This window comes from Silurus meridionalis, chromosome 12 (genome assembly GCF_014805685.1).
Source record: "Silurus meridionalis isolate SWU-2019-XX chromosome 12, ASM1480568v1, whole genome shotgun sequence".
In the NCBI taxonomy this organism is placed as follows: domain Eukaryota; kingdom Metazoa; phylum Chordata; class Actinopteri; order Siluriformes; family Siluridae; genus Silurus; species Silurus meridionalis.
The window spans coordinates 22238322-22251626 of record NC_060895.1 but is presented as its reverse complement, the minus strand read 5'-3'; the positions used below and the strand labels follow the sequence as shown (position 1 = coordinate 22251626).

General features: G+C 38.4%; 1 protein-coding gene across 2 annotated transcripts; it reads right to left on the bottom strand.

Moving 5' to 3' along the window:
* Nucleotides 1–296: 296 nt before the first annotated feature.
* On the bottom strand, nucleotides 297–11177 carry LOC124395003 (major facilitator superfamily domain-containing protein 12-like). 2 transcript variants are annotated; one of them, XM_046863546.1, is made up of 11 exons: nucleotides 10749–11177; nucleotides 8942–9152; nucleotides 7176–7302; nucleotides 6243–6452; nucleotides 5396–5488; nucleotides 5123–5215; nucleotides 4856–5026; nucleotides 3575–3669; nucleotides 3314–3444; nucleotides 2070–2117; nucleotides 297–568 (listed from the first exon to the last, which is right to left on the bottom strand). In XM_046863546.1, exons 1-11 carry the CDS (start codon nucleotides 11005–11007, stop codon nucleotides 495–497), a joined length of 1512 nt encoding a protein of 503 aa, XP_046719502.1. In that variant the 5' UTR covers nucleotides 11008–11177; the 3' UTR covers nucleotides 297–494. The 2 variants fall into 2 exon arrangements, with proteins under 2 accessions (XP_046719502.1, XP_046719503.1); XM_046863547.1 differs by lacking the exon at nucleotides 2070–2117 and having other exon boundaries at nucleotides 10749–11172.
* Nucleotides 11178–13305: the final 2128 nt, after the last annotated feature.

Here is a 13305-nt window from a genome sequence, read left to right as displayed (position 1 = left end):
TTTGTGGCAGAAATGGCATCTGTACACAGCTGGATACACGAGTAGAAATCGGTGAAAAACGGAAGCGATAGTCTAATTTTGTTCTTCTAATGTATAAAAGATACATTATTACATGTGTGTGTGTGTGTGTGTGTGTGTACACATTATAACAGACAATAACAAATATATAATGCTGGTCCCTTTGTCAATAGTGTTTGAATGGCTTTAAAATAGATTTGATAAATCCCTTCATATACTGAATCAGTATATATGTGCGCTCAATCACAATCTCTCAATATCACTCTCGCACGCAAACACATGGTAAAATATGCTTTAGTGTTTCTATGCTTATGTTCTGGTCTGTATCCTTTAGTGCAGCACAGATGCAGAATAAAAACACCTATAGGATTCATTCATAAATAAGTGGATAAACAGGACTGGAATGGCAGCACTCTGGACCACATACTGTAGCAGTTCAGTTTGTGCAGATTTACACACTCACAACTCAGGACCATTCAGTTAACCAGAGTCGGCTCGCTGCTTTCTGAATCTGTTCCGTCTGAAAGCAGACCGGGCATAACACGGAGACCTGAGGAAACACACACACACACGGTCAGAGCTGCCTGAAAACACCAATTCACCCCAGCTGGAGTTCGATTCAGAACGTGTAGATTTACATTGTGGATAATAATCAGGTTTATTTAATAATCAGGTGAGTTTTTGCAGGTTTCACCAAGTCAAATGTTATGACTTTTTAAGCCCTTTTTAAGACCAATGAGAATGAAATTTAAGATCTATAGAACATCACACACAAATATGTTTTTAGCAGCTGGTTTTAAGCAAGCCCTAAATTAATTATTTTGAAGCCAAATATAAACGTGCACTTCACCATAGCTAAAAAATAAAAGCAGTTCACGTCTGTAGTACTGTTACGTTCCTACAGACACGTAACTGATACAATCAGAAAGAGATTCGTGCCAATAACTAAAAGCTGATTGCATGTTGGTCTTGTAGGTGTAATACTTATTATATTTATATAATAATTTTATACAATATACAAAATATTTATATTATATAATAATTATATACTTACAGTGGAACCCTGCTGTAGGAACGTTTTGTTATACGAACAAAAAGATTCATGAAATTCTTTGTTAAACGTATGAAGCTTTGTTATAAACATCACGTTGGTTCTTTGCGCACGCTTCCTAACACAGCCAAGAAGTTTCATCAGATCGATTTTTAGTCAAAGTTGAGAAGTAGCGAGTCAAAAACTGAAAGTGATTTGAAAAAAAAAACTAGACAGTAAGATAGTAAAAGCCTTCCCGACATCATAATGGAAGGAGATTCCCGTACTTCCCAGCAGTAATCCTTATCCTCCACTCCGCCTCGTCTCCCTCACGCCAGCACCGACTCTCCTTCAATGTAAACATTGTTTTTCGTTTACTTTTATTTGATTGTTACAATATACAGTAATACAACAAATATCACTTATAAATGCATCATACTGTATTACTGTATATTTTAACATATTTTTAAAGATATATTTTCTAGGGTTTTTTAACGCATTTTTCAAATTTACATTATTTCTTATAGGGAAATTTACTTTGTAATACGCATCATTTGGTGCGAGAATACTTGTCTGGAACGAATTACATTCGCAAACCGAGAGTCCACTGTATAATTATATTTTGACGCCACAAAAACTTACACTTATATACAGGTCACATAATGACCATTTACAGCTGCTATAATGCAAGTGATATCAGGAATTCGCTTTTAATGGAAGCTGAACCATAAATGCAACAATAAAAGGGAAAAGCATTCAATCGATAGACATTGGTAGAGTAAAATGAAAACAAAGCATTTCTGTATCTACAATTTTTGAGGAAAATCAACACCTGTGTGGTAAAATTAAGTGTTTTTGATTTCTATGAATGTGAGCGAACCGTGATGTTTCTGTGGATGGTACTCATGCAGTGCACTGTAGGATTTTTGATTGCTCATCATTTATATCCATGTGTTTTCAGGACAGGGGTGCTTAAGTGAGATCAAAAAGAGAGTGCAAAAGAGTGGAACAAAACTCTCACCCTTAGGGGGGCTGTTTGCAGACCCATTTACCTGCTGCTCCACTGCCACTGTAATACACAACAGCCACCTCGTATACTCGTGTCTTTATCTACATGTGCTTTCATCTGCTGGATCACGACTACTGCAACCACTTCATTACCAGCATTATAATGAATAATAACTTTCATATTATTACTGCAAAAAAAGTACATTTAATTTGTGACACACAAATACGTATACATTATACCATGCGGTGAAATGCTTTAGACGTTGTGACAATCAACGCATCTATCCATCGTATCTATCTACTGTATCTGTCAACCTATACATCCATCTATCATTTCTCCTTCTTTCACACTTTCTTCATTCTTGTCCCTTGGTCTTTCACAATTTTTAATCTCTTTTACTTCCTTCAACTTCCTACTTTCTAATTCCTTCAACTCTTCACTCTCTTTCTTTCCGTCTTTTATTCTCCCTCACTTTCTTTCGGTCAGTCTTTCTTTTGCATCGTTCACTTTCTTTTTTGCCTGCGTGTCTTTTTTTTCAGCTCTGTCGATTTTCATTTCACACTCTCTCCTACTTTCTTTCACCATTTTTGTTTCTTTCTTTCATTCCTTCACACTTTCTTTGTTCACTTTCTTTCACACTTTTTCACAATTTCACTCTTTGCTTTACTCTCACTTTTTTAACTTTATTAAAATATTTTAAATATAAAAAAATATTGCATTTAATGTATAATAATGTTTACATATCTTTTGCCATTAGATTTAACAGGATTCTCACACACACACACACACACACACACACACACACACACACACACACACACACACACACACACACACACACACACACACGATCGGAGTCACATGACTTCCTGTAAGACTTGTCTAACTTCAGGTGAATCCCGAATTACTTGCACTTTCAAAATATATTGATGTAGAACATTTGATATGGTGGAGAAACGACCGTTTCATTGTCTGCATCCAACTGTGATGCGTGAAGGAATGAAGTAAAAGCAAGTCATAGGGGTGAGATATGAATTATTAAATAATAACTATGAGCTATGGAGTAAACGGAGATGCCGGAAGCCCCGCCTCCTTTCCTAAATCTCAAATGAATAATATAAAGTGCCTCCTGCTTCATGTGGCTTCATACAGGAGGTTAAGATTAAAAATATTAAGTAAAGAAACCAATATCATCGTCGTCATGGCTCAGTGTGTATGTGTGGAGAAAAACAGCATATGATTAAAAGTAGACTTACAATGCCGGATCCTGATTGGCCAGATGAGAATGGTGCAGAGACTGAGAGCTGCTACGACGGCGACTCCGCCCGTAACGATCACCATCACATAGTGATAATACCACACACATGCAGGACAACAACCCTGAGTGCTGCAGAAGAAGAGCATACACAGTATGTAAATAAGACACATTTGATAATGACAATATCTAATATCAAATGTCTTAAATATACATAATATGTAATGATTATTCCCATTAGATGTTAATAGAGGTGACTTACTGACACGGGTGCAGTGTCTGGATGATTATGACTCCCACGCCATTTGCAACTTTGTCAGTGAAGCTCATGGCTCCGTAAACGAACGCTCCACTTTGCTGTAAGGACGAATTTTAGAAAATCGAAATTATGCAGGTGTTAAAATATGGAAAAAACTGGACACCAATAGGGATTAGGGATGTGCAATTCGCATTTTGATGCATAGACAACGATACATTAAAGAGATACATATGAAGCAGCTACCGATTCGATGCGATACGATTCACCCCATTACGATGCAGTGAGATCCGATTCGGATTTGATTTAACAAAATGCGATTCAATGAAAAAAATCATGTTGATAGTTCGCTTTTATTTCTTTGGTTCAGACCGACAATTTTTACTTAAGTCCCTTCTGACTTCTAGCGCAGGTCCCTTTCACAAGAAAAAAATAAAAGCAGACGTTCTTTTTCTGTTGTGTGTGCAGGAAGTTACAGCTCTACCTCTGCCATGTTAATCTGTATTCTATGCGACTCTCAGGACACGCCCCGGTCTACGTAGTGTTGTGATGCGTCATATTCACGTAGCAGCAGCGGCGCTGAGAGAACGTACTCGAGAAACAGTTTAGCGACGGGAAATAAATCTACATATCTAATAATGGTCCCAAATTATTGGTCACTTTTTGAATAACATGTAATGCATCTACAAATAATTATATATAAACAAATTATTATTAATTTTTTTTGTTTTCTTACCAATGCAAATATGTTATAAACGACGCATCGAGATACAAATGGCACCTGATGGAATTTTTTTTTTTTTTATCTTTTTTTTTTATCTTTTTTGCCGACGCACATGCGAATCTGTGAATTTTACCATCCCTAGGGACCATTAGGCATCAAGTAAATTATTTACATTTTTTACACAATGGTTTATTTGGTTTGAAAAGGATTTAATGATGCAGGTAAACAGTTTGTAGATTATAAGTTCTAGCACAGGTTTTCAAGAAGTCCCTGTAGCAGAGGTCTTGAAGAAGACCCCCCCCCACACAACGAATCAGCTGATTAACAGCTCTTCATCAGTAGAAGGTGGTGTTAGAGCAGAGAAAAGACTAAAATGTATAGGACAAAGGGTTTTCTAGGAACTGTAGCCTATACAAATGGTTGTAAATCACAACTAAAGAAACTATAGCGAAAAGAAAAACAGTCTGAAATATTTTACTAAAATAAATGGAAATTAAATCCACCTACAGAACTACATGATCTGTGGAACAAGCATGGATGTGTGTGAACAGGACGGTACGTACAGTTTGATCTGCGATGAGATCGGCAGTCATGGACAGAGACATGACGAGAATGGTGGCTGATCCCGCGCCCAGCAGCACTGCAGCTCCATACACACCCTCTCCCATATGGGTGTCCACCAGAGCCCAGTATGAGAAGATCAGGATCAGAATCAGACCCATGAAGTACACCATCTACACACAAATTATAATATAATATCATTTAATTTCATACAGAGCACTGTATAAAGGGAGGTTTAAATGGTAACAGACAGAAATCTGAAAACTCACACTTTTCCCTATCAGCTTGTTGAAGGGTTTCATGATGAAAGACGCGACAAATCCGCTGAGGTACATTACTAAGGGGATTGTGGCGATGTACTTCTGCAATCAGAGAAAGAGGTAAAACACACACACCCATATCAATATCATCAAATCGAGAGAATGTGGCGAAGCAATCAATTCATCAAACTACAGCTATAAAGGTGTGTGTGTGTGTGTGTGTGTGTGTGTGTGTGTGTGTGTGTGTGTGTGTGTGTGTGTGTGTGTGTATATACGCGTTACCTTTGGCAGGAGCAGTGTGTTGGTGAGGTACATGGAAATGTAGGTCTGTGACAGGTTCACTATCAGCCTTGTGCACATGTAGAGAACTGCAACCTGAGAATCAACACAAAAAAAATCTAAAGTCTTTCTTCCCTCAATTTCTTTCTTTATTCCGATATTATTTATTATTCCTATTATTCTTTTTCTTCATTCCGATGTGTCTTTCCTTCACATCTCTTTTCTTTCTACCAATTTCCTCCTCTCTTCTGTATTCTTTTCTTGTCCCTTTCTGTTGACGCCATTGTCCATTTCTTCCCTACTTTTGTCCCTTCTTTCTTTGTTCTTCCATTCTTTTTTCTTGCTTTCTCTCCTTTCTATCTCGTTTATTTTATCTCGTATTTGTTAACCGGCCCCACCTTTCCTTTCCTTCCTTTCATCATTCTTTCTCCTACCTTACAATTTCCTCTCTCCTTTTTCCCTTACCGCCTGTAAAATCTTTGTTTTGTGCAGTACTTTCCCAGAAGCATTTATAAGTCATTTATGTAAAAGTGAAGATGGAGAGATGACAGGCTGCACCGTGTCGTGTCTCTGCACACTCTGCAACATGTTAATCATTGCACGTTTCCTGGACGTGACCCAGTTAAAGCCTGATCGGACTGTAAAAGTCGCATGACCTTCCAGACATATATGCACAGACTCGCGCTTCAGTCACGAGCTGCAACGACAGAAACTGCCAATAATCTTACTAAACATGTTCCTGCAGTGCTAATCTATAACTGCTGCAGAAAGCTGGATGCTGATTGGCTGACTGTGTTCTAAAAACTTGATAAAAAAGCTGGCTGCTGATTGGCTGATGGGTTGTAGCTACCTGGTAGAAGGACCACTCTTTCAGCCAGTGTCTCCACTGCAGAGCCACAGAAGGAGAATTCGGTGCAGATCGGGTGAGGAGAGGTGTCCGCTCTCCATTATCTTCTCCTTCCTCCTCATTCTGATTACCTTTGGCCTTCGACTCCTGCGTGCCCAGGTGGAAGAGCAAAGAGAACAAGATTCCGATCGCCCACACGATCAGACTCAGGTTCTTTAATTCAAAAAATAAATAAATAGAAAAAAGAAAAAGAACAGTAATGAGATTTAAGATGAAAGAACTTTTACAGCATTTTGCAATTTAAACGCAGAATAAAATATTTGAATATATTTAAGAGAAAATTTTAAAAAGTACATCATGGTAGTAAATATTATAATACAACGTGTGTGTGTGTATATATATATATATATATATATAATTAAATAAAGAGACCATAATAACAAGCATTGAGATATATTTTTGTTTTGATAAAAAAATTAAAAAAAAAATAAAAATCCATGGAAAAGCCTGAAGATTTTTTTTTTTAGGAATATACAAAAAAAAAAAAAGAAAAAAGTTAAATGAAATTAAATTGTAATATAAATACAATATAAATTGTTATATAAATATTATTAATTATTTAATTTGGAAACACTTTACAATTATTAAAACATTCATATACAACTTTTTTTATTTTATTTATTAATTAATTTAACGTATTCCAGAGACAATTGTCTGGTGAGAGTTTATTACTGCAAATTTTGCATTATAAATGATTATTTTGATCTGTATCAGAAAAATAAAAGTAAGCTTAAAAATCCCACAAAGAAAAGCCAAGTAAAAATGTGAACAGAAAAAGAAAGATACGCCTCGACTCAACCCGAAACAAAGAACCGACTCTGCGGCAGGTCACGTTCTTGCAGGGTTTGGTTTAACGGCGTGTGTGCGTTTTCTCACTCTGAAAACAGGGACGTCGACGGGGCCGAGGTTATCGATGCTGGATGGATCTTCGTTAGACTGGAAATGAAAAAGAATCCATGCCACGGCATACACTGTGATGTTGGCGATCACGGTAAAAGCATATCTGCGTAAGCACAGGGAAAGAGAGATGGACAGAAAGACAAAGGGAGACAAAGACAAACAATAAGATGTAGAGAGAGAAACAGAGCAAGAGACAGCAGGAGAGATAGACAGATAGTCAAAAAGAGTGATGGACAGACAGACCAAGAAAAACTGAGAATATTTAAATAATGTTCAAGTTTGTAGCTGTGATTGTTTTTTCTCCCAGTTTAATTCTGGTGCATAACAGATCTCCACCACAGATCTCAGCACCTTCAACATCTTTAATTCCCCCCATCTTTAAATCCCTCATTTAGAATTCCTCATTTTATTTACTCAGCGTTTCCGCTCAGGTACATCAGCACGTGGCACCGAGAGAAGGATAAATAGTCACCTGACATACCCCAATCAGGCATAACATTAACACATTATGAGCTGTAAAACGAAGAACACTGATTATCTCTTAATCATGGCACCTGTTAGTGGGTGGGAAATATTACGCAGCAAGTGAACATTTTGTCCTCAAAGTTTATGCGTGAGAAGCAGGAAAAATGGACGAGCGTAAGGATTCGAGCGAGTATGACTAATTGTGACGTCTAGACGACTGGGTCAGAGCATCTCCAAAACTGCAGCTCTTGTGGCTGTTCCTGGGCTGCAGTGATCACAAATCTATTAAAAGGGTCAAGACAATATTATGCAGCTGGTCATAATGTTATGCTTGACTGATGTACAGTTCAAACCAAAGATAAACATCTAATAAGAGAGACAGAGAGACAAAAACATGCAGGTGAAGACAGGCAAAGAAACAGACAGACTAAAAAAGAAACTGAAACATGCACACAGTCAGAGAGAAAGAGAGAGAGAGAGAGAGAGAGAGAGAGAGAGAGAGACACGAAAACATCACACAAAGACAAACTGAGAAACCGACATGCAGAGTAATAGATAGAAAGACAGACAGGTGAACAGAAAGACAGAAAAACAGACAGACTAAAAGAGAAACTGAAACATTCACACAAGACAGACAGAGAGCCAGAAAAACAGAGCCAGACAGACGGGAAAAAAGAAACAAACATGTACACAAAGACAAACTGAGAAACCGACATACAGAGTAACAGAGATAGACAGAGAGACACTAAAAGAGAAACTGAATGCACACAGACAAAGAGACAGACGTACAAAACAAAAAAAAAAAAAAAAAAACGGCACACAGGCTGAGAAAGAGACATGCAGACAGCTAAAAAGACAAATAGTTAAAGATTGAGAAACGCAGACAAATATAATGAACTGCAGTAATACTGTATTGCAGAGACAGACAGGCGGAGACAAAGACACACACACACACACACACACATCACTATTGAATCACGTGTAGGTGTAAAAGCACCGAATACAGGAAGCAGATAACAAAAATACCCTAAGAGCACACAGAAGCCTAGAAATGAGCACAACATTTGCAGGGCGAAGAAAAAAAAAAAACTTTTCCTTCCTTCTTTCATTTCTGCATGAGCCACCATATTTAGACCCGGTGTGTGAGCCAGGGTTTCACTTCACCAATCAGCTCGCTCCCAACGCTGCAGGGTATCAAAAAGTGTGTACTGTATATAAGGATGTAGACGCGAGTGATCTGGTATTACCAGTGTGAGCTCGTTAATATCTCGCCGTACCTGTACGCTGTGAGCTCCACTTTGGCTGACTCGGAAGTGACCAGCTCGGGGATGAGGGACAGGTGGGAGATTTGGGTCGCAGCCCAGCCGAACTGGAAGATGATGATGAAGGGGATAAAGTAGATGAGCCTGGCCCATTGTGGAGTGTATTCACTACAGCCTATACACTGATTAAAGATGAAGGGAAAAGAGATCACCACACTGATCGTCCCTGGAGTACAGGAAGAAGAGGAGAAAAAATAAATTAAAAAACAGAGAAATTAGACATTTAGGATTCTGATTGGCTGGAGGCATCATGGATTATTTTCCAGTTAGAAAGATGGAGAGGCTTTTCATGAATACATTACAGCACAGTGAATTTTTTTTCTTTGCATATCCAAGAGATGTTAGGAATCTGGGGGTCAGCCTTGATACGGTGCCCCTAAAGTATTTCTCAAGCGTCCAACAGAGGCATCTTGGTGAAACTGAGGCTTTACCCCCACCCCCAAATTTCTGATCAGTAACCCTGAGCTCTAACCACTGAGCAACTACTTCCCCAGCAAGTCATTTTTCATATTTTATTAAACAATGTATATAATGACATGATGTCTACATACTGAGAACAAGATCTGACACCAATGAGGACACCAAGGAGTCACCAATCATTCCTCAATATGAGCTCATGGGGGACTTTTTTGTGAATCGAATGGGTCGGGTCTTACTGGGTTTCTGAACTGATCGAGCTCTTTTGTTGGTGAGCTGAACCATTTGGATGCCAAAAAAGCGAAAAGTTAACAGCGAAATGAGAGGGCAGAACAATTAGATACTCTTAACCGTGACAACCTAAATGCATGTTGAAAAAGGAGACTCTTGCTGAGAGTTAAAAAAAAAAATTAACTCATTGTTTAGTGGAGCTGATTGTTTGGCAATCTTTTTTTCAGTTGTTTTAGTTTTAGCTGATCAGTTGAACTGGCAAAATAAAAAAAGAGCTCATTTATTGATCTGCAAAAGAATCGACTCTTACTATTAAAGTAAGCTGATCAATTGCCAAAAAAGTCGACTTAGTGATCGACGGAGCTGATTGTCGAAAAAGTCAACTCATTGATTAGTTAAACTAATTGATCTGCAAAAGAGTTGACTCATTGATCTGCAAAAGAATCGACTCTTACTATTCAAGTAAGCTGATCAATTGCCAAAAGAGTTGACTTAGTGATCAGCAAATGAGTCGACATAACTGATCGACAGAGCTGATTGTTGAAAGAGTCGACTCATTGATTAGTTGAGCTGATTGATCTGCAAAAGTGTTGACTCACTGATCAGCAAAATAGTAGACTTTTTTTTTATCAGTTGAGTTGATCGATTGGCAAGAGTCAGCTCTTATTGGTGACATTAGTCGAATGGGCGTTGGAAAAGATGGCTCTTGCTGGGAGTTGTAAAGAGTCGGCTCTTATTAAATCAGCTAAAATAATCGATCGACCGAGTCGACTCTTGTTAATCAGCTGAGCTGACTGATCAGCAAAAAAAAGAGTCGACTCGAGCTCTTGGTCGAAAGAGTCGACTCGTTCGAGGAGTCTAAAAAGCCGACTCTTCTTGGTAACATGAATCGAATGCGCATTGGAAAAATAAACTCTTGCTGAGGAGTCATACTGAGGAGCAAATTGTGTTCAAAGAGTCGACTCGTATCAGAAGTCGAAAGATGACAATACAATCGACACACTGGCGAGGTGAGTCGGTTCATCCGACTCGTAATCGCCATCCCCAGGAGACTCCTACAGGAAAGAAACGTCACCCAGACATTTAATTCTCCTTCATGAAGATACACACTTACCGACCATATGCCAGGTTTTCCTCTTGCCATAATTGCGGCATCCTGCGGTCCGGTCCGATTCGTATCCGATCAGAGGCGTGCACACTCCGTCCGCTATCTGCCCCACGAGCAATAATACACCTGCATAAGAGTTCTGAAAGCCCAGAACCGAGTGATAATACACCAGCAGGTAGGTGAACCACATGGAGGCGCACAGATCGTTTAAGAAATGTCCGACTGCATAACTGAACCGCTGGAGCAGCCTCAGAGAGTCCGCCATGACCGACACAGCAGTAGGGTAGGATTAACTCACGGGACAGGGATTTATTACACTCGCTATACTCCGTAACATCTTCTTCATCCACCGTGTGACTTCATCTGGAGCAAATGAAATCCCGAGTCTTTCCGCCCGGCTTCTTATGAAGTCACATGAGTCACAAGTCAGCTGACTCGCACTACAGTGACGAAACCACAACAGCCTTAAAAAAAAAATCTATTAATATTTAATAATATATATTTCCATATTAAAAAAATCATTTCAGCGCTTTTAAACGTTCACAATTTATAATCTTGTGATTTATTTAATCTCCATTTCCGGGTTTCCTTGTTTATATATGTGATTTCGGAGTTCGCGTCCCAAATAGAGCATTTATCTAGTGCACTACACTCCACTTTAAAAAAAAAACGGTTGTTCTGCGCCCTGCGTAGTGCACGATTCTAGGGAGCGGTGTGTAATTTGGGCGCGACGTAGGCAGACCGAAGCAGGGCTTTTGTGTTTTATTTATGTTTATTTACTGTCAGCGTGTAATGACGTATTAAATTATAATTTTAAATTAAATAATAAATAAAATATATATATAAAAAATATTAGAAATGTGAACAAAATAACGAAATATTTTAATTTAAAAAAGTTTGAAAGACAGAATAAAAAAACAGACAGACAGACAGACAGACAGATAGATAGATAGAACTTTATTAATCCCAAAAGAGAAATTGTGATGTTACAGCAACCAGTTCACAGACATACAACAAAATATAAGCAACATATAGAAGAATATTCAGGCTCGGTTAAAAAAGATCCTAATGAAAAAGAAAGAAACTGATTATTTAAATAAAAGAATAAACTATAATACATTGTTTACAGTAGTGCAGTCAGGCAGAAATCTGAGAAAAGCTTGCCTTCTTGATGAGCTTGCTGATTTTTCTTATGTCACTGCTTCAGATTCTCCTGCCCCCAGCAGATAGCAGAAAACAACATTACACTTGCAAAAGCAGACTGATAAAAGGTTTGCAACATTTTGCTGCAGACATCAGATGTCCTGAGTTTTATACATAATTATTAACGTTAGAATTATTTTATTTATATCATGACAAGAATCTGACCACAAAATTTTGTTATACTGTGTACACAATAAAGGCAAAAGTATGTGGTCACACCGACCTGTTGAACACCTTGTTTCAAAACAATGGGGTTTCATTTTGAAGTCTTTCCAACTGATTTTAAGGGGCGTGGCTAAGTGGCAATGGTTTTCATTCATTCTGATCAAGAGCATTAATGAGACCAGACACTGATTTTTTGGGATATTGAGAAGTTCCAGTTTATCTGTTCATTGTGGTTGAGAAGGTTTGAGGAGGGTTTTGTGCAGGACACACTCGAGCTCCACCATTCTAACCTTCACACGCTTTGTACACAGGAACATGGTCATCCTGGAGTTCCAGTGCAGGGAAATTGGTCATAACATTATGAGCAGTGAAGTGAATAACACTGTTTATCTCTTCATCTTGGCACCTGTTAATAGGTGGGATATATTAGGCAGCAAGTAATCTTTTTGTTCTCAAAGTTGATGAAGCAGGAAAAACTAAGTTAGTGTGAGAGTTGTCTGAGAGCAGTGTGAGATCCACTCAACACCTTGTGATTGATTAATCATCAACAGCATTCAGAAGTGTCGCTCATGCATGACGGTGCAAAACTCCACTGTATGTGCAGTGAGGGGACATCTGGGATTCAGCGTTATATTCTAGCAAATATTTCTTTACAGAGATAGACCGGAGAAATGTAGGATTTAAAAGAATGCGAGTGTTGTGCATTACATGTAATACATTCAAATTTCATATTTTCCTAATCCTCATTTAACAGTGTTCATAATATTGAGCACTTTTATCTTAGATATTTCTAGATTGAAAATATGAACTTAATTAATACAGCTCATCTGGTACACTCAATAAAAATTAAACCTACTCTATGTGACCATCACACTCACAAAGTTTTTCCCAAACTGATTCCACAAAGTTGGAAGCAGAAGATTGTATAGAACAGACACCGCACAGGCAAAACATTATGACCACCTGCCTAATATTGTGTTGGTCCACTTTTGCTGCAAAAACAGTCCTGACCCATCAAACATTAACAGCATGAACATCTTCAGCAATTTAAGCTACAGGAGCTCATCTGTTGGATCGGACCACATGGACCAGCCTTCACTCCCCACGTGCATCAATGACCCTCGGCCGCCCACAACCCTGTCGCTGATTCACTACTGTACCTTGCTTAGACCACTTTTGATAGACACTGACCCCT